This window comes from Nematolebias whitei, chromosome 21 (genome assembly GCF_014905685.2).
Source record: "Nematolebias whitei isolate Nwh7 chromosome 21, NemWhi1, whole genome shotgun sequence".
In the NCBI taxonomy this organism is placed as follows: domain Eukaryota; kingdom Metazoa; phylum Chordata; class Actinopteri; order Cyprinodontiformes; family Rivulidae; genus Nematolebias; species Nematolebias whitei.
In genome coordinates this window covers 24326678-24349362 of record NC_056518.1, presented here as the reverse complement: position 1 = coordinate 24349362, position 22685 = coordinate 24326678, and the positions used below count along the sequence as shown (strand labels likewise).

General features: G+C 38.4%; 1 protein-coding gene across 1 annotated transcript in view; it reads right to left on the bottom strand.

Annotated features, from left to right (window-relative positions):
- Positions 1 to 22685, bottom strand: part of alk (ALK receptor tyrosine kinase) — a 241592-nt gene that overhangs the window by 38326 nt on the left and 180581 nt on the right. The window contains exons 10-11 of the mRNA XM_037695394.1: positions 21564 to 21658; positions 11703 to 11822 (exon numbers count right to left, since the gene is read on the bottom strand). Coding sequence (XP_037551322.1) covers positions 11703 to 11822; positions 21564 to 21658 — 215 coding nt within the window. The remainder of the gene's footprint in view (positions 1 to 11702; positions 11823 to 21563; positions 21659 to 22685) is intronic.

Sequence of the window (22685 nt, the reverse complement as noted above, 5' to 3'; positions counted from 1 at the left end):
ATTAGTTGAAACTAGCAGAAAGAAGCTAAAATGGGTGGAAATAAGCTAAAAGTAGCTGAGGGAAGCTGAAAATACCATAAACAAGCTGAAAAAAGCTAAACCAGAAAAAGCTGAAACGAGCAGTTAAAGGTTGCAAACAGCACAAAGGCTTTGAAAGATGTGACGGTGGCTCCATCCTTTATCAATGAGAAAAACATGGCAGACAAAGCAAAATATTTAAAAAACTAAACATTTCACAGTAACCGGCTGTCATAGCAGGGACGTCCTGAATGAGCCGAATGTTTTGAAAAATGAATGGTTTAAAAAGCACAAAAACGTATGGAACAAAAACTGATCTCAGTAGAGTGAACGCTTTAGAGGCGTTCACACAATTAGACCTCACCTCTATAAAAGTTCAAACATCAGCAAAGCTCTAGAGAAGCAGCTGTTGCTGCTCATCAGCTGATAAGAGCTAAAGATCAATTCCAAGCTTTTTAGACTCCAACAGAGACAAAGATTATTCCCAAGTGGAAAACCTTCAGGATAGCTGCCAATCTTCTTGACTGGAAGGAAGTTCACCCCAATATCAGACCGTGCAATACTCAGAGAAATGACAACCGCCCTCAAGAGTTTCATTTCAGACTACAAGCCTCAATTAGCAGGTTAAATGTTGAAAAAGGAAGAGTTGCAGGAGAAACCCCTCATCACTCCAAACAGAACAACACGGCACGTCTTAGAGTTTCACTTGAACAACCGAGACAACTTTAGAGACAATGTCTTTTAGAGAGTCAATATGAAGGTGGAGATGGTTGGTATTAATGCATAACAACTCAAACAAAGCTGTAGCACTGAGGTGGAGCACTTGTTTCACTGACAGAGGACACTGAGTCGACCAAGAACTCCTCTGCAGAACAAATTATTCCTAAAGTCAAATGTCCAGCAGCTGAAGCTTGGGTCGAACTGGGTTATGAAACCAGACAATGATCCCCAAACGCAACAGCAAATCATAATCCAGTCAAAGTCCAGACCTCAACCTGACATACGCTGTTTGGACTTGAGGTGGGCAAAGACAAACTTCAGCAAACGGTGCACTGAGTCCATTGATCCTTCAGTATTAATTCTGTTTAAGATGTATTTAAACGACAGGATGATCTTTGTTATGTAAATCGATCCCATGTTGTTGATGTTAAACACAGAAAGGTCTTCGGTTCAGTTCGTCTTTCTTCTCCTCTCTCCCCAGGGTGCCGGTAGTTTCACACTCGAGCCCGTTTTATCGATCGTGTTGCTCCGTCCATGTGAACGAGTTAACTGGAGCGCACACACCCAGAGCTCCGTGCACAGAGCCATTTTCTGACGAGCTCTTGGCTGAGCAAACAAAAACAAGATGTGTTCTTGGGGGGGTGAGCGTCCTCGCTAAGAATATGTGCACACTCATCACGTGCACATGAAAGAACCACCATGGGAGACTGGGACTCTGGCTGAATGTTATATGAACCTACTTTAAATGAACTTTGCCACCAGTGGGATGAAATTACCATAACAAGCAGTGACCTCCATCAAAAAAGGGGAGCAATAGTGTTCATCAGAGAGGAATTATTTCAGAGAGAAAAACTCTAAGGAAAAGGAGTAAAAAAAAAAAAAAAGTTTTTAATTGTACAGTAAAGTCCCAGCAGTCTTTACTCCTCCGAACATCATCACAACGACAGTAAATGTATTATTCAAGCCATATTCTTCGCGTATAGCACATTCAGATGGCTTTTTGTTCCAGATTGGTGCTTCGTACAACAAAAAAATGAAAGTTGTATGACCAGCAAAGGCCAGCTTGGGGGCAAACTGAATCAAAAATACAAATATGTCTGCTGGCAGACAGAACCATCTCAGTTTGAGACAACACTGATCAGCAGCATCTGAACATTTGTGTGTGACAGACGGATGGTCAAAGAGACAGATGGGCTGAGCCTCCATCACGCTCCACTAGAAGCCATGTTGTGTCAAAAGCCTTTTTATTTTTTTTAAATTTTAGCTTAGATTTGGATCAGCATGGATCGGTTCTTTCCCCAAATGAGGGGGAACAGCAGAGTCAATCGTGTCTTTGAGGCCGTGTTCAGACTGACGGTTTGAGCCAAACGTTCTTTAGAATGAGGTTCAAAACAGAAAGAGGCCTACAGAAAAAATCTGCTTTTGCTGCAGAGCAACGTGTGTGATGTTCAGTTTTGATCACACGAAGAGCATTTCTGTTGTAGGTTTGTTAAAAACTGAAAGAACCGCTGACAGGCTAAAAACATCTGACGGGAAAAAAAGAGAACTAGACAAACTAGACAAGTAACTTTATTCCCTTTCGAGTTAAGTAAGGGTGAAAAATAAGAAATAAACAATGAGTTATACATTAATGTGTAAGCATGATGGTGAGAAGTCTAAACTGAGAGATTAATTTTTTTTATATATTTTTTTGAAATCCTTTATTACTTTGTATTTTGTTGTGCTTGTTAATAGTTTTTTTTAATAAAGCCTGCATTTCCTGGTATGTCATATCTGTTTATGGTTTAACTTTTGATAAACGTGGACAAACCTATCAGCAGAAGAGGCCGTTCAAAGTTCAAATATGTTTTAAATAAGACGTGTGCTGGAAGAGCATTTGGCTTGTTTGACTAAATCTCCTGCAACGGGTTCAACTTTTTTTCATTCAACCTTTACTTACACAGGTTAGTCTCATTGAGTCACGAGGCTCATTTACAAGAGACTTGTTTTAGACAGACAACAATAAACTACAGTAAAAATGCTATTAAAATAAAAGTTATAAAACAATCATCAAACATTCACGGTGCCATATAAAACAAGGTAAATACTAAAAACAAGAACATATTTGCTTTGATGTTATCAAATGTTTAAAATCCCATATAGAAATTAAAGTGGACAGCTTCAGATCTTTTTGCAAGGTGTTCCAGGAGCAGAGTAAGAAAAGGCCTTTTTGCCAAGTTCACTCTGCACTGAGGGAACGCTGCAGGTAATGAAGGCCTAAGAGCGCACGCTGTAACTGCACTGACAACGTGACACGGGGAGGAGATCTAAGAAAGTAGCAGACCAAGAAGTGATTTAAAGAAGAAAATAAAACAGTGCAGATAATGATGACCAACTGACCAAGGAGTACAGAGTGCAGTGATGGGCATGGTAGTTACAACCAGTTATGAATCTTAGCGCACTGACAGACAGCATCAAACAGCTGCAAGGAGCTGTCAGTAATGCCACCATAGTCAACGGCCGGTAGGAAAGTAGCGGTAACAAGGCGTTTTCTGGCATTTGCAAGATTATTTCTGAAAAAGAAATCCAGGTTTAATTTCAGTTTCTTAATCATGTTTTCGACATGAGGCTTAAAAGAGAAATGTGCGTCAATTAAAATTCCCAAGTATTTGTAAGAATCCACAAACTCAATCGTAATCATGCATGGATGAGATAGGAGGAAGAACTGGCACTGACTTTCTGTTGGAAAACAACACCCCTTTGGTTTTATCAGCATTTAGCACCAGCTTAAGATGGAACAAGTCTGACTGAATGATGTCAAACGCAGACTGTAGAAGCTGGAAAACCTTGGCCACTGTTTTAGCTCAACAATAAACAACAGTATCATCAGCATAGAGGTGCAAGGATGCGTCAGGAATGTTTTGACCTACATTATTTATATAAATTGTAACAAAAGTGGGTCATAAAACTGAGCCTTGTGGCACACCATTAGTGACCGTTGGGTAGCTAGATGAAGTACAGTTATGTCGAACACATTGCCTCCGACCTGAGAGTAATACCTCATCTTACAATGTTTACAGGTCAAAAAGTGATCGTAAAAATTGGTTCTATGAATTTGTATGGGCACATTGGTTGTATGAGCTGTGAAAGGGTTCCGGAGGTTTAAAACAACTACCTTCCAGTGTCAACACCTTCACTGAAGTTCTAACTTTACTTTGTATCTGCAGCAGCAGGACTATTCATTCCACCATGCCCTCATGTATTAGCATATGTTGTCCTTACAAAAGTGGCAGCTGTCCTCTCTGGACCCGCCACCAGAAAGATGGATCAGTGCTGGCATCGTGTGAATGGATATGAATGCAAAGCAAAAAGCTTGTGGAACAAACACAAATTAATTACAACTCCTGGTTCATGTGACTCCATATCAGCCTCGTTTCTGATTTAGGCTTCTCCTCTCAAACCCAAACCGGACCTAGTCGGTGAGTTTCTGCAGGTCAGTTTTGATAAACAAGCGGATGATGACTTCTACTCTGTGCAGCTAATTAACAAACATGAAATGACCAAAACTCCTTTCTGCTCAGAGGAGGACATCTGGTGTCAGAGCCAATCAGATCATTTCAATCAACACCTCGTCTAATTTTGATCTGATGCCACTTTTCATCAAATCCACACAACTCCAGTTGTTTGCGCTGCATGAATAAAAGTGGCACAGTTTTATATAAAAAGGCGCTGTCTCTATAAATAAACGGATGATTTTGCATCCTATTGGACAAACAGTAAATATGATAAACTGATATTTTTATGTGTAAATACTGATCATAGGCAGAAAAATTATTGGAAATTTAAACTGGAAAGCTTTATAATAAGGAAACAAATACAGTTCAGATCTCTTGAAGCAGTGTTCTGTGGAAAGTTGATGAAAAATTACTTTTTGTAAATCGCTCTTTGAACAATTTCATTCTGAAGAAAAAGCCTAATTCTGACCAGATAGTTGGTATGGTATAAAGTTTATTCATTAAAAAAAAGTACAAAACAATTCCATAACAATATAAAAAAAAGATACAAAAGATTTAAAATGAAAGGCAGCAGAAAGAAGAAAAAATCTTAATATATCTGCCCCTTTTTTCAAACAATTATTTCAATCATAATAATTTTCAAGTAACAGAACAAAATGAATAACTTTCTAATTTTTCTAATTCTAATACAAAAAACACACTAAGCTACTTCATATATACTTTTTTAACAATTCAGCTTTGATCTTTTTCTTAAATGTACACATTGACTTGGCATTTTTAACATCACTCTCTAGAACATTCCACAATCCAACTCCTTGGATTGAGGTAGACCTTCCCTTCAGACTAGTTCTGAATTTTGGTTTGACAAATATCTCTATCCCCTTAAGATTGTAACAACTTTGTCTTTTAACAAAATTTCTTTGGATATTTAATGGTAATGTGTTATTTTGAGCCCTATACATAACTGATAAAATACTATAATCTACCAAATCATGGAACTTCAATAACTTCAGTTGATAAAATAATGTGCTTGATGGGTGACAGTAATGCTTTCTGGTGATGATTCTTACAGCTCTTTTCTGTAAAATAAAAATAGGTTTTGTAAATGTTTTACATGCTTTCCCCCAAACATCAATGCAATAGATTAAATGTGGAACAATATAGATAGTTGAGCTAATCCTAACCCAAGCAGAGCAAAAGGAGGATTTCAACCATCTTCAAAGAGCTCACATCTCAAAATACTGTTTATGGAAACATTTTATAAACTGTTGCATCACTGTCACTTTTGCATTACAGAAATATTTATTGAAATCTGATATTTTGCTGGAATAACCAATGCAAAACTGGAAGGTATGTAAAAGGTTTATAACATAGTAACAATTAACAATTCATTATTATTTTGGTTTGACCCAGACGAGCCGTTAAATTATCAGAATTAAATTTTTTCTCCCAACTGAGGAAGTTCAAAGAGCTTTCCACAACAGATAAGATATTAAATGTCCACAATCTTTCTGCAGTACTCCCTTCAAAGGATCAGCACAATCCCTTAAATTCAAAGTTAATACATTTAAACCCTGATGATTTATTAGAAATGAATACAAATCTAAAATCTTGTTTTTAACAAATAATTAATGATGGCTTTCTGTGATTATTTTATACAATGGTTTTACTTAAAGATCAATATTTACCATTAAATCATGACTGATATGTTCAATTTGTTGATTCTTTAACATATCGATGAGCTTCTTTCTGACGAGCTGATTTTTAATAAAATAAAATATGTTAAATTTAACTGATCTGTTGTAAAATTTTAACATTTATGATCACAGGAAGTACCACAAGCAATCAATTGGGAAAAAAAAATTCTGGTAAAACAATATGTTATTTATTTTACTAAGTAAATAAATCTTTAAAAAATTGGAATCACGGTGTAATGCATCTCCTCTGGAGGCCACATATCAGTGAAGTAAATATGCTGTAATGGTTCTGTTGTGCGTTTTATTTAGGTTTTGTCAAACCTGAAATTAATGTTCATAAAAGCAGCTTAATGTCTAAATATTTTGGAGTTATTTGTTGTGCGAAGTTACAAAAAATAAACATTAACCGATCGTAGGGTTGGACAATAATTCAATATCGATATATATCACAATATACTTTTATTCAGTAACGGTGATATGAGTTTTAAGCACATTTTCAATATTTCGATATACATTACACTATGATTACAGCATTTCACTGACACGTCTTTTTCTTTTTGGGTTGAAGCGACTGCCGGTCGAAGCGTCCACTTCAACCTGAACAGAAAAAGCCACGACACATAACTACGTAAGTGCGTGGTGACGTATATCACACGCAGAGCTCGAATCCAGAAGGAGTTAGCGGTAGCCGGCTAGGCTAAGCTCCAACGCATGGTAAATTTTCGCTTCAAGACGAGTGCCCCTGACCGTCAGAATGTGACTGAACAAGATTTCACAAGTGAAGAGAAAGCAGATGACATAATTGATGAGCGGAAAGACTAATTTGGCTGGAAGTGGTTCGGCTATCTAAGATCCGATAAACTGCAGGTTTCATTGTGCTGCAAAATGTGACAGTCGTTCCATCTAGTGGTGGGAACACATCTAACTTGTTTCATCTGAAGAGTTTCCACTCGATAGAATATGTTGACAGTCACAAGATGAAGCACAATAAAAGTTTGAGCCAACATGTCCCTGAAACTACACCCAGCTGTATCAAAAGAGAATGGGTAAGTGTTATGTTGTTATTTAAAGTAAAAACTATTAATATTGACAAAGTTGAGTTTTATGTTTATTTGATGATGATTTCAAATTTCTTTGAAGGCTAAATACAAATAAAAGGTGAACATTAATTTATTTGTAAAGTTTATATCGATATCGGAATTATATCGTTATCGACTGAAATTGAGAAATATATCGTGATAAAAGTTTTGGCCATATCGTCCAGCCCTGACTGATAGTTTATTGAGTTAACCACATAAACCCCCAAAATTATTTACGAGTTAAATCACTACGAGTTTACTTGAAGATAACTGACATGAACGAGTTGCATGTTAATGGGCTTAATTGTTAAATTTCCATCAAAACAAACAGATGATGTGTCGGTTTGATCGCTGCGCAGCAAGACGGTGGCGAGAGCTGAAGGACGAGAGTAAAAGAAGTCTAGAAGGAAAGGATGAAGGTGAAATCAAGGTGATGAGAGGAAATAAAATAGGACAGACTGAGATCAGAACAAGTTGTGACAGTGAGACAGGATGGCAGTAATACAGGCTAACAGAGTCAATAACAGGTTTTTTTCCTACATGATGGAGACAAATGCAGAAATGAAAGGGAACCCAACGTCCTCGTCCCAGATAGCAGGGGGAAAGGAGAGATGGGGGGGGGGGGGATGCTGATGTTTGGTGGGGTTAATCACTGAGCGTGTCTGGAAGGGGTGTGGGGGGGTTGACAGATCTGCTGAGCTAAACCCTCATCAGGCTCGCCGCTCTGTCCTGCAGACGTCAAAGCAGCATCAGACACGAGGGACTCGTCCGTGGAACGGGAACCGCTCAGGGCTGCCTCTGAAATGCAGAACTTGGAGTTCAACTTCTTTCCTCCGAGTTAATATCTATGATAATCAGCAGGGCGAGAGCGGCGTGATCCCAACCTCCCATCTTCCTCTGAGGTTGCGGTTATTGTGACCGAGCGTTTAAACGCATTAAAGTGGCTTTTCACTTTCTGCCCTTGAAGCAAACATTATAAGATACATGGATGTTTTTTTTGTTTTTTTTTTTATATAGAAAAATAGTTTCTAGACTGACTCATGTGACTTCTATTTATCTTATAATCCTGGAACATTTTAACTTAATTTATGCGGTTGCATCTTTTAAAGTCAACCCAGTAGATTCAAACTAAAAGTGGTTAACCATATAAATCTGTGTTTTAAGCCACAAATAAACAATCCTGACTTTGTGCACTTTGTGCTGATGTCCACCCCTCTCTCTCCTTAAGAAGTCTATGTTTTCCACTTTTGTCTTTTGAGTCTTTTAAAATATTTCCTTTACTTTTATTTGTGGCCTCTGCAGTTTTTCCATAGCTTGACTGAAGTCCATCTGTCCCTAACTGAATTTAGAAGCTTTCTATACGATCTCACAGTTGGTATATCTCGGTGAAAATCACACATTGTAAAGCCGTTGGCTCGTGAGCAGGGAACAGATATATGGAAGGATAAGAGACGGTTTCTGCAGCCTTTAACTGACCTCTAAAGCAGCTTCTGTTGTTCTGCAAAGAAAGAGTTTCTATATTTAACTCAAATTCATAAGTCCTGAAGAAAAGTTTAATTAGACCAGTAAACAAGAAGACAACTGAACACGATCACAAAAACTACTCTACTGACGATCAGTGAGTCTCAGGTCCTGAGAAGAAAAAAAAACATATCTAAAAAAAACAACAAACAGATTTGACATTAAAGGCCTAACAATATGCGTAGGAACGCATACTGCCCACCACCTTTCATGCCAGACTTTGAAACTTAAATCACCTTAATGTTGAGAAACGATGGAGTTATAGCTATTTTAGTCAAACCTTAAAATAACCTCATACAAAATCTAAAATTATGGCCAGAATGAGAGTTGGGGATGACTCTCAGCTACTACCACAATAATTTCATTACCTCAGCAGTTCCATCCACGTTGTAACGTGCTGGAGGCCGCAGAGAACAAACATTCTGAGGCCGAGGAGCAGAAAGATCATCTAAGAGATGCTCCCCCGAGCCAGAACAAGCATAGGAACAGGTTCTTCCTGAACACAACACATTTTGTCATCTGGACCCACCGACATCCGCCGAGTCCATTACATTCTTCTCAGATGTGACCCTTGACCCCAACGTTGTAGGTCCTGCTAAATGCACTGATTAAGCGCAAAACAGGCTCATAACTGTGAACAAAGCTTCTGATATTACAGAGCCAAAACACAGTCCTGTGTTTCCTGATGATCTCATCAATCTCTTGATCATCAGAATCATCCTTGCTTTCTCTGAGCCTATCAACCTGGATGACATTCCCGAGTTACATGCTCTCTACAAAGTTTATTCCTCACTTAAAATGGTTAAGGGCATTCTAATGCATGTTTCCAACGCAAGCGCTTCACCATGTTTGTGGTTCTACACAAACACTGGGGGGTGAAGATGGACAATGACCATTTTACAGCTCAGAATCTGTCAAATTGATTATGGCGGCGTTCACACTGCACATAAATGCAGCCCTAATCTGATTTTTTTTCCCATATGTGACCTGTATCAGATTTTCTCACAGCAGTCTGAACGTAACAAATCTAACTTTTTCACAAACAATCCAAGTCTTTTTCATACTCTGTACTGAACCAGATGCATAGCAGATGTTTTTGAAAGCGACCTCAGTCTGAATGATCAGGCTGCATTTCATTAGACTTTTACATTATTGAATAGGGGTTTACAGATCGATCCAAGTATCAATATAACAATAACGACCTCATGCAGTTTTAATTTCAGAACTCTATGCATCTTCAGCAATTTGAAGACCATTTGATTTATATTTTGTCTTTTAATGTCCTGGATTATTGAGAATGTGATACTAACATTAGTGATGGAACGTATCAATACTAAGCTGATGGGATCGATACCAGAGTTTGTTTCTACCTTTAGTACATCACTTACATTTCTGAAATACAACAATAGGAGCCATCAAGAGTCAAGATAAAAAATGAACACTGGACAAAATCATGACAGAGAATTGAATTGGTTCAGATTGCACAACACCTTCAGAATCACACATGCTAATTTGTAGCATCCAGATTTACGACACGTTTTCTTCTGCACATGTGGGTCACCTCACAATGTTCAACTGTTCACACCGGAGTCTGATGGAGGTCACATTTTAACGACGATGTGAACCAACACACAAAATATCGGAATTACACATTAAGACCTGCAGTGTGAACGTACAACCATTTTTATGTTGGCTTTGACCATCTTGAACTGGATGTTAATCAGTGGTGGACGTCCACTAAATGAGTACTGTCTGCAGTCCAGTTTATCTTTAACGTGGTGACGCAGGGCCGGCCCAAGGTATCAGCAAAGTAAGCGGTTGCTGCTGCAGTTCTTTGGAACCAAAGATAATAAACCGGATGACACTCTTGCTGTAAAATACATTGCACATTGGTGTTTTTTTAAAAACTTTCAGTACCGCTAGATCGCATGTGTCAAACTCATGGTTCGTGGGCCAAATCCGGCCCGACATAAGCATTTCTGTGTCTCTCTACACCCTAGAGGGCCACAGAACAGAACTTCAAGATAACAGTTGTGTGCTTCAATATTACTTGATCAGTCAAATCAAATCAGTTTTTATGCTCATAATGCCAAATTACTCAAACATGAAATATTTAATTTACAGAAGTAGTCACTGAATGCAGAGAAAGTTATAATTTACCAGTTTTTTAATAGTTTTATCAATACATTTAGCCATGTTCGGTCTTTTGAGGACATTCATGAGCTTGATGTGGCCCAAAATGAAAATGAGTTTGACACCCCTGCACTAGATGATATATCCATATAGGAGAATGTAAACAGGGCTGTCAGAGTTGTAATGAGTTTATGTTAAGGGGTGAATGATCTGATCTGACTGTTGATTGCAGTAATCCACATTATTAGCAGAAATAGAGGGCCCAAACCAAATTTCGCTTAGGGCCCCATGGCTTGGGCCGGCCATCAGAGATGATTCAACAAGTCCAACATGAATGGTAAATGGACTGTATCTAAAGAGAGCTACGTGAAGCGCTTCACAACACAACCTGTACCCTCATTTATCCATCCACACACACATTCATACAGCACTCGTCTACATCTCTACAAAACTAAACTGATCAAATCGTCCAATAGAGACCAAGCAGTAAAAATGTCATTCATGCACCGATGGGGCACAGATCAGAGGCACTGAGTGGTTCAGTGTCTTTCCTGGGAATCAAACCTACAACTTTCTCTTTAAAGGACACAGCTCTAACCACTGAGCTACAGCTGAGTACAATTCAACCCTTCCTTCTGAAGAAGTGTCTGAAACAGATTTGCACAGAAAGTTACTAACTTACAACCTAAATGTAGAAGATTAACCTCTGTCCATCTTTACTCTTTCGAAGCAGAGAAATTAGAGAGTCTGGGACGGAAAATGTCAAGTCTGGAGCATCTGGCTCCGCTGACATTTTCTGGAGACAAATTGGGAGATTTTACATTTCAGAACTGCTCCATTTAATGCCAAAGAAGACGTCTGCATCTCGCTCAGCTGTGGTGCGCACCAGCAGGGGGCGCGCTTACTTTGTTACCAACCTTGTTCATGAGCACGAGATCAATGCTGACAGAGACAGAAGGAGTTAAAGATGCAGAACACTGCAGGGTATATTTTCTTTAGATGGGACATTTATCGACATGTGACGTGCAGCTCTGACTTACAGTAGCCTGTGGGGGGGAAGGTCACTGGAGGGCTTCGGATGGAGGGAAGTGGAGTCTTGGTTGTAGGTCTTGATGGAACTCTGCTTGTGCTGGTGGCCACAGGTGGAAACTCGCCATTAGCTGAAATTTAATTAAGTACATTAAATGAAAAGGCAGCGCGTTAAAGAATAAAATCATGTCACCGTTATGCTGAATTAAACATAGAATACATTTAATAATTACATTATTATTATTATTATTACATTTCACACTTTAAAACCACCTGAGCCAGAACATATTAATTTAATTTTAATGGGTTGCACACTGCATTTAGTTTTCAGGTTGCAGCAACGTTCAGCGAGTCGCTGTCGAGGCAACATAAAAGGATGCACCTCACTAATGAACAGCAGAGCTGAATGATAAAATCAATGTCAGACAGCAGCAACAAATGTGCACAGTGTTTGCACACAAAATCTGAAATTCTAATGATCAATTCAGAGCACTTCAATGTGACCCAGTGAGCTCCAGCAGGGATTTCAGCATCGATTTCTTGTTAAAGGAATTAAAAAAAAAAAGGGGTTTGATATGAAGCGTAAAAACCTTTTTTCAACCTGACAAAATGTGGTTAAAACATGTCACAAAAATACCCGTGAGGACTTTTTCTTATTTAAAATGGAAAACGCTGACAAAAGGAAATTTTTAACTTTGATTTGTCTCTTTTTATCTTACAAAAAGAGAAAAAAAGTAATTTTTTAAATTTTACTTCTTGTAATAATCATTTTTAAGTTCTGAAAATCGTAAGTTTATTTATTTCATTATTTATTTTTTACTGTGGCTTGTTGTGTAGGGATAAGCTCATCTTTATGTGGGCTTCTGAGGAAAGCTTATGAAAAATGATCATCTTACCTGTTGTAGATAGCTCTTTGAGAGTAACAGCTAATCCATCTCATAACTCCCATGAAGTTTCATAGCTGTTCTCATTATTTTATACACCTTTACATCACTGTTGGTGTCACATTGTAATTATTTACTTAAAATAATTTAGTTATCTGCATGTGTATATAGCTGTAGCAGCAGCTGTCTGCAGCACTTCCAGCAGGAATATCTTATTTCTTATGTTGTAACCATGTAAAAATGTTACCTTTCTATCAAATCCTTATAAAGATCTGAACTGTTGCTTTAAGACTGGACTTGTTTCATTCCAACAACAAAAAGTTTCATTCATGTCACCACTAGTAATATCTGGCTTAGTTCAGGGATGTCCAAACTTTTTCATATCTTTGCCAAAACTATCAAAATTAAAGGACTCATGGGCCACAAAAATGTGAATTTAACTCAACAACAATGTGAATATTTTGGTGGACAAAATGCTTTAAATTGTTGTAGATCCAAAACATTAAAAGCCGCACAAAATCACTCCAAGGGCCACAAATGGCCCTTGGCCCACACTTTGGACACCAAAGTCTTAGCTGGTCTCCTTGCAGCTAATTTGCACAGAAAATAAATGGTTTCTGTTCCAGCAGAACATAATTACCATCATCTGTTTAATGAAGCGGTGTGACTCTGTTGGTTCACAAATTCTGATGGTAAAGGATGAACATTTGAACACGACTAAGATTATTTACAGAAATGTCCAAACGTGATGTCTTGAGGCTGATGAAGTCAAAAATGCTGCTACAAGCAGGATACAAGAAAGGCATATAATGTCTAAAGATATCAGCTTTATGAAAATAGTTGTAAAACCGAGGCCTCGGGGCTCACTTGGACCCAAGGACAGCAGGAGGGTTAAGACCGTCCCAGTTTTTCAGTCTATGAATAACTTCAGACTGATGTGCTCAGCGACACTTGAACCATGCAAACAACAAACTATAAATGATGTTTTACATTCACATGACCCAAATATTAAGACTCATTGGTATTCTGCATGAGTAGCCCACAGAGAGGCCTAGAACATATTTTCTGAGGTTTATTTGCATCTCACACAACAAGAGAAAAGGTTTCCAGTCGTCCTACACAGCAGTATACCGTTTGTTTGCACAACAGCTACATGATATTCCCCACAGGACTCCCCTGGCAAACGGAAGAAAATACTTATTTAGACTTTTTTTCTGTAATTTTCCTTATTTTTCTGAGCTACAGAAACTCCTGCAGTAAATATTTGCAGCTTGAGTTTACACCAGCTTCCTCTTGATGAGCAGCAAAACGCAGGGAGTTGCAGAAGCTCAGCATCAGGCAGAAATGTGACTAATTGCGACGAGCTGGTGAGTTGTCCACAATGATTCATTTGCTTCCTCGGTGAGAACAAATCAGGCTGGCTTTCACCCCGCCATCATTATAGCAGCATCAGGGAACAGAAGCAAGACTTTTCATCTTTATCTCTGTAATCATTTTAGCACAACAGCTCTCCCGCTCCTCCATCCTGGCTCCCCTGTCACCTGAGGCTGAAGTTGCACCATTTGTGACAATCTGGCAGGAGGCTCCCTCAACAGCTGAAAGGTTAGAAAACTACTGTTTGTCAGTTTTCTACTTGGTTAAAGGCAACCTGCTCACTTTGAATCACAGCAAATGACCTTAATTGTGCATGAGCTGATTTTTCTGCTCGTAGTCTGCATTTGTCAGTAAACAGTTTTGATCAGTTGAGCATTAAAAATGTAATTTTGCACCAACTATGATTGCTCAGGCAAAATGTCCTCTTGTGAAGAAATGATTAATTTTTTGTCTTTAAAACCTTGAAAACCCAAGCACTACTTTCCTAAAATCTGCCTGCAAGAGAATCAATACCTCATCCCATACGTCTGTAATCCACATATAAATATGATGGAGACTCAGCCGCTCTGGAGCTTTGATAGAGTTTATGATTGGAGTAGATGGATCACGTATGAGTGACTGTGATGGCTGCTTAGGCAGCAGACGTCCTTCACGTGGCGTTAAACAGGACCTTTATGCATTTTTCCAAAGAACAAGTTCAGCAGCTTTTTGTTTCTTCGACAGAGCTGCTAATAAAGCGGACACCATTGTTATTCTGAACATGGAAACACGCCGCAGCAGAGCTGGGGTATTGGTATGCCCGAGCTTGTTCGGGTCCACCACGGAGCAGCGTGATCCACAGGGCGAGGCATCAGCAGGCGTGACTGTCACTGTTCATTAGTGTCGTGCTGTAAGCTACCTGAAGCCCACCAGAGGCCAGCTACAAGGGGTGTGCGGGTGTGTGGGACCCTTGCTACCATCCAGCCACGTATCAAAATATCTCAGGTCTGCAATAAATCTGAGCTGAATCCACTCAGCAAACATGAACGCGTTATAAAATATGACGTTTTTATGGAAAAACAGGTTTAATAAATGTAGAAACAGTATTTTAGACGTGTGTATTCTGTAAACTTTATTCAAGATTAAATATGTTTAAGTGATGTTTGGACACATAAATGGACACCGTTCATTAAAAACACATTTTTATTTAACTTGGCATCAAATGTTAAAGTAAAATGTGCCATATTTTGGTTTTATGCAGCTTTTATTTGCAGATTGTGTGATCAAAACCAAAGTAAATTCAGATCATGAGAGAAAAGGCAGATTTCTTACAAACACAGGTGTGTTAAAGTAAATAATATGAACAATCAAAAACGAAAATGCTCCCAATTATTTAAAACAGAAATAGGAGGTACATAAATTCATCAGTCCCAGTAATTGATTTCTGACCTTTTTCTCAGTTCGTAAAGCTTATGAAATGTTCATCCAGGTGTGGATGAAGGTTTTTGGTAAATAACCAGCAGGGAAATTCTTTATATCAAATCCAGATTTTATTTAGGGACAAGACCGTTTCCATATATCACTGTAGGTTCACTAATTGGTATAAAGACCTAATTAATCCCACATTATTTTATAAATGAGGCTCCAGGTATGAATTAAACATTTAAATTAGCCCCATATGTCTTCACATTTAATGAGGGCTTAGAACGTTTTCCCTCACTTATCCATAGTTTGTTTTTCTGCTTCTTAACATCAACAACTGGATAAAAACTGGATTATCATGACCGCTAATAAAGGTTCAACAGTAAAAGTCATAGAAACAACAAGCTCATTGTCTTGTAGCCATGTCGGCCATCTTATCACCAGCAAACTGTTTTTCTCCCACTCTGGGAGTGAGCTGTTCGTGGGATTCAGTTTGGTTTGGTGGGCTCCTCAGACTGAAGAAGTCCTTTGGATGAAGGAAGAAACATCTCAGCAACAAAATAAACCGTTCGGAAGACCTGACTCAACATTGTTAATTTATATCTGGATTAATGAGCATGAACTTTGGTGTCATTCTCTTTAATTTACTGTAAATGTTTTCTTTTGATATGAGTTTGTAACTTGATCATTCCTGCCAGAACACGTTGGGGTGATCTTTGACATTATTTTAACATCTTTAGCATGACTCCATTGCTGTCCAAATCTCTTTATAACAAGCAAACCATTTTGTTTTGTTGCTTATTCAAAAATAATTTAGAGTTGTGATACAGTCAACGCTTCCTGAGATGGCGCATCAACATAAATGTTTGAACGTGACGCCTCTTCTTCCCTTTTTAATTTGAATGTTTTTGCATTTCCGGAGGTTTGCTCATCAAAAGATTTTGTGCTCAACAATGTGCAACAGATCTAGATGTAAATGCATGTAACTAAATGCTGAAATGATCATGGCTCAATAAATTTAATACAAAACAAATCGCAGCAAAATTTGAACATTGATGTTTAAGTTTGATTTGAAGAAAAATTAGCTTGAAAAGAAAGTGTCTGACCTAGTTTTGAACAGAACTAAGCTTTATATTTTATACCCAGTACAGGTAATAAATAATTTATACTTAGAATTAACGTTTCATTGGGATTCCATGTAAACTAAGGTTTGAGAATCTGTTTAGAGGCCATGAATGCAGCTGAAGTTGTGCAAAATAAAACAGTGACAAGTCAGGGAGAGAAGGATGAACTCCATGTGTTGTCTAACCCAGCAAACTAATTAAACAATGCTGGATTAATATAACAACTAAAACTGACAGATAGATCCAACACCTGAAGGTCAGGAGATGCAACAACAAGCTCGTCAACTACGTGCTACACTACAGTCCAAGGAGGTGTGGTGTGAAGGCATGGATGGCTGATCCTCTGCATAATGTGTTTGCCCATCCAAACAGACCCCAGGACTCAGAGATCCATCATGCACATCAGTCACTGTAAGCACACTTGGAAATTACATCTTTCAGAGCTTCAGCACCTCGTATCGACCGTTCGGACATATAGGCAATAAAAAGTGACTGCGTCAAGTGTGTCGTGGGTAATAGATCCCAGCTATAAGATGAACTTTCCATCTGCAAAGAGAGCGAAGCGGGAACGGATGAACCTTCAGTTCTTCGGAGATACTGCTCCAGAAGACATAAAACACCAAGTGGAGCACAAACATTTCCTGGAAAATGCCATCTCTTTAAATAAAAAGTCCTTGGCTCAGTAAGCCTGAGCGATTCAGGACGACAGTGACTCTCCTCCAGCTCTGCATTAACGGCAATAGACGAACTATCTCACAACTGTATCTGCACATATTAATTGCAAATAGTTTCTAAAAGCGACATGAAATAGATTATATGGAGATCTTCAATGAACATTAAAATCTGGATAATGTGTTTCAATCAATTTGATAACATAAATGTTGCTAACTTATCTTAAAGCTAAATGTTTCTTGGCACAACACCACAACAAAAGACTGCCACCTTAGAATAAAAACTCGATAGGATCAGTGTAATCATTAACCCACAAGCCTCAAGTACAGTACTTGCCGCCGTACACGTCACACTGTGTAACGTGAGTGGTGGTGCGCAAGAGGAGAGCTAGCTTAGCATTAGCAACATGTGCACCGGCGTAGCTTGGAAAAGAGCGACAGAACGTTGATTCCCACTTGCACTTTATTACATAACTTAGAAAACCATACAATGCCAGGTCTCAACGGCGCTAAGTCTAATATTCATACATGAATGTATATAGAGTTCGTATATGCACCACTCGTTACTGAGGTGGAGCGGAGCAGCTAAACGTGTACACACTGTACAGCTCCCAGCTATACACCGCTGACTTCTATAGAGAGTCATGACATATCAAATGAAGGAAGCGCCCACGTGTGGCGTTAAAGAGGTACTACAACAGTAATATACATACTGACTGTTACAACGGTCGTTAAGTCGCATCAGTCCAAATGTCTAATGAAGTGGAAAAAACAAATGCGTCGCTTCGCTGTATACGTTGTATCTATTTTGCGTCACCGCTGATGCGTCGCGTCTTTTACGCGTCACCACTGACAACTCGGAAATGTGAGCCAGTGTTGTGCAAAAAATCGATTGGTTGCCAGATGGCGTCAGCGGGAGCGTGCATGGGAGGACTTTAACAAGAATTTAACAAGATTAACACTTAAAAACAATTATTTGTTTGCTTGAAATTATAGTAAATGTGTGTCTCAGTTTCACTTGTCCTTAATAAATGCACTTTAACGGTAAAATCAGCTACATTTCGCCTGGGCGGCGCAGCAAAATGCAGCTGATTTAACGTTTGCTCCAGGAGCTTTGAAGCGAGACGAAGTTGGCTTGGTATGGCAAACCAAGCGTCTCATTAAGATCCACTTTTACTTATTAATGAGACACTTGGCTTGCCATATTAGTCGACCGCCCTCTAGTGGCTGAAAATGGTAGTGTTCAATATTTTCCATGTCAGAATGAATGAAATCGTCAGATCTCAGCCAAAAATTGGGTTATAAATATGGGAAAAATAAATGTCACTTCACTGTATAAGTCACAGGCATGCAAATTTATGCAAAAAACTACGACTTATACAGCAAAAACTATGGTATGACTATGGGAGAGTGGGACCTGTGTCCTCATTCCTTAAGAATAACACACCGCTCCGTTTGAGCAGTTCTTTACGCTGGAGCTATTTTTCAGGCCCAGAGATGATCGTTATTAATATTCCCATCACAGTTCAAACAGGTTCCCTCAGATAGGCAGAGATGTGGGGAGGCACTGAACTCATAACCTTTCATTCTCATTCCTACACGGCTGTCATCTCGCTCCTGTTTTTGTACCAATAAACCATCTCAGTTACAACACAAAAATATCTGGAGAGGTGACACAAGGCTCGACCTTTCTAAGCCAGCAGTAAAACGCTGGAACATAAACCCTCATCAATCAGCCAGAAACGGTTCTGACATTTTAAAACACATCAAATGTTCTCAACGAAGGCGTTTTAAAGGGATATAATCACGTGTCATTTTCATGACAAGCTGTCAATCTAAAGAAAGCCAAAGCTGCAGGAGATTTACCAAAGTTCGTTTCTAAAAGAACTAAAGACTTAAAAGACTTTGTCATCTTTTATAAAGCTCGACTTTAAATTGCCCTGACTGAGACTGAAAAGTTATGAGCAGCAGAAAAAGAACAAAGTAAGGGTTAGATTGGATCTGCAGACACACAGTCATGAAGAAAATATATTTTTTAACATCTGAGGTTTTCCGAATGAAGACAAAAATTTATTTTGATTCTTAAAGTTAAACAAATTTGACAAATACAATATTAGACAGGCGATGGCACAAATTATAACGTGCCAAGATTTTAACAAAATCTTGACCAGAATACTAATACAGATCACATCATGAACGGATGGCTTGTAAAATCATATTCAGCAGGAATAACCCAAAGTAAAATGTTCTGTATGACTTAATCAGCCTCCCACATGGTTGTGAAAAAATTCAATGCCACTTCTCTTTCCAGCACTTGCAATTCAGTGAGGTTTGCACACATTTGTTCGTGCTCAGCTCTTATAGGATCCTACGGAAGCATTTCTTTTCAAGTTGAGGTCTGGACTCTAATTGAACCATTGCAGCACCTTCTAACAAGTTAAGTCAGGTCCTCTGGATGGATTCTTTGTTAAAAAGTTTTGTCTTTTATCCAAAAGACTTCTTCAGTCTGAGAAGCTGCAACATACCCAGTCTTATCAACAGCACCTTCTCCTAGTGGATCAACCAGTTTGCTGGGGGCAGTCAGAACTAGAAGTTCACATGCAAAAGGAGGACCACCAACCTAACAATAGATCATTAGCACCCTGATAGCTGCTTGCTATTCACAGCGGGCTGAGTGATACAAGCAATACCAGCATTAATCGAGGAGGACAGTTGAACACAGAGGCCTCCACCCCTGTTTAATGATGGGCAGGTACTCTTCACAAAGACTTTCTTTACTCTTTTCTCAAACCAATGTTACTCTCCATCAAGGTCGTGCCAATTTTTATCCCTGAAAGAGTGACCACTGGCTTGCAGGTGAGTGTAGCCCACAGAGTCCTGGCCTGATGATGTTGCTCTTCTGTGCTGGGTCATCCTTTTGGCGAGTGGCTGTTTAGTTTCCCTGATGTATAACTGATCACAGCCCTTCTGGCATTGAACAGTATAATGTTACTCTGTTTGTGCCAGTGGACTGGATCTTTGGGAAGAACCAGTCTTTGCCGCCAGACATTTTGTGGTATGAAAGTCACTGGGATAACGGTACACCTTGTTTGTGAATTTTGGCGTGGCCTCCCCTGGGTTCAAGGGATTCAACCTTATTAGAATAAACTACCTGGAGTATTGAGCATTCATCAGGACATTGCAGCACCTTCTTCTTTTTTTCAGTCTTTCTACTGCAGATTTACTGATGTGTTTGAGATCATTGTCTTGTTTCATGACGTTGTTTGATCCAAGCTCCAAGCTACGGAGTATGGACAGTAGTCCGTACATTGGACTATAGAATACACACAGGAGTTTATTTAGTTTGTTAGTAGTCGACTCGGTGACTGCAAGATGCACAGGTGGCTGGAAAACAAGCCCAAATTATTAGCATTTCATCATCATGCTCCCACCAGTTGTCTAGGTGTGTATGCTGTCTTTGGTTTTTAACAAACATGCTACTGTGCATTTTGACAAAACATCCACTTTGGTTTTGTCTGTCCAACAGACACCGTTCCAGGTGTCTTTTGTTTTGATGAAACTGTGCTGAGCTGTTCTTTAAAAGTGAAAAAGGACATTCTCTTGCAATCTATCCCAAAAAGTCACACTTGTTCAGTCTTTATTTTATTTGTCCTGTCACGAACTTTATAATTTAACCTGCTTGTTGAGACCTGCAGAGTCTGAGATGGAGCTCTTGGGTTTCTTCACCATTTCTGGGTGAACTTAAGATATTTAAGAATGGATGCTCAATAAGTTTAATTTGTGAAGAATCTCTTTTTTTTTTCTGCAGAATAATAAACTTAAAAATATTTGGAAATCATTTTTAACCCTTGTCAGAACAGCAACCAATGCTTCTTAAAAGTCATTGCTGATGACTTTCCTTCCTGACGTGGTAAAACACACCTAAATGCTCCAGAGCAGCAAACCGACGAGTTATGGCTTTTATAGAATAGCTCATACTTAACTCTTTGATTCTTATGGCAGCAGTAAAGGTACTTTTCCACACACTTTCTAAATTTTTGCCATTTTTGTCAAATAAAAAAAGACAAGTTAATATGTAAATTATGAGTCACCTGTTGTACTACTTACCTGATTTTAAGACCTTTTTTTCATTTTGTTTCTTGATGTTGAACTTAAAAAAAAATCAAGATATTTACTTTCTATTGTGATGGTATATCATGAGTACATAAGTACCAGATGAGTAAATGTATATGCAAACCTGCTGCTTAATCTAGTAATGAATATGCAACATGGCTTTATCAGTATTTTATTTGCTCTAGGTCACTTAAACCTTTTAGAACTAAAGAAAAATCAATGCTTGTCATAAAAAAAGTTGTCAAACAACCCTAATATTTAAGCCAGGACTGGAAAGAATAACTCAACATTTTTAAAGTACTCACATGCCAAGAAGCAGTCCATGCTGAAAGAGATGTTGTCAACAAAAATGGTTGAACCAGGTCCAGATCCATCTTCTGCACTGAACTGGAGCCAGAACCTGAGGAAGGGCGAAGCTGATTTAAACAACTTGCACAGATAGCTTCTGGATGAAATAGTGTAAAGATTTTGTTTTGCCAGTTTTCATTAACTGGCAGAGAATTGGCTTTGGAAGGTGTGAATCAAGCTTTCTGACATATAGGTCTGTAATTTTCACAACACCCTGAACTTCCAGCACTAAAATAATAGAGCAGCTTTACTTCTTGAGAACAAATCACTAGTTTTCAGTCCCTGAATTAAACATAATGAATAATAATTAAAAACCTATAAAGCACTACTTCACTTATTGACTTTGATCACAGCCATATATTAAAGTGCCTGTGACATCAATTTGTGGTAATAAAAATTAATGCATTTTTGAAAAGATAACATTATGGACCATAGACCATGTTGACAAGATAACCTCACTGTCATCAAAACTCTTTCTTTTTATTTCTTTATTATTTTTGGTGCCTCATTTCTGTATTTTTGTTGCATGCTTTGAATAAATCCTACTTTATGTTAGTTTAGTTTATGTTAATGCTCGCATTAAGCAAGTAAATTATAGTCTAACAGAAACTATGAGAATCGTTCTGCTGTTGTTCGGTGTATTGTTTTGCACCATTAGTGACTGGCATATAGCGTACTGTTTGGCGTTTGTTTTGCGTATATCAGTTGATATCTTAGATCCTTATTTACTGTTTCTTTTTACACTTTATATTTTTGCTATTGTTGGATGTAACTGGGACCTTGTGTACACAATTTCGTTCCACTACATGTACAACAAGTGATGCGAATGACAAAGAACCTCTGACTGATTAATAATGTATTTTAAAAGGTTACGCCTCTGAGATGCACTCTAACATGAAGTGATGTCAAAGGGGAATGCGTGAATGTACAGTAGTCTCGTTTATCACGGGGATCTGTACCCTGAAGCCCCCATGATAAGTTCAAAAACGCCAAGTAGGAATAGTAGTACAAGTTTTAGTACTAGTTTATTTTAATATATATATATATATATATATATATATATATATATATATATATAT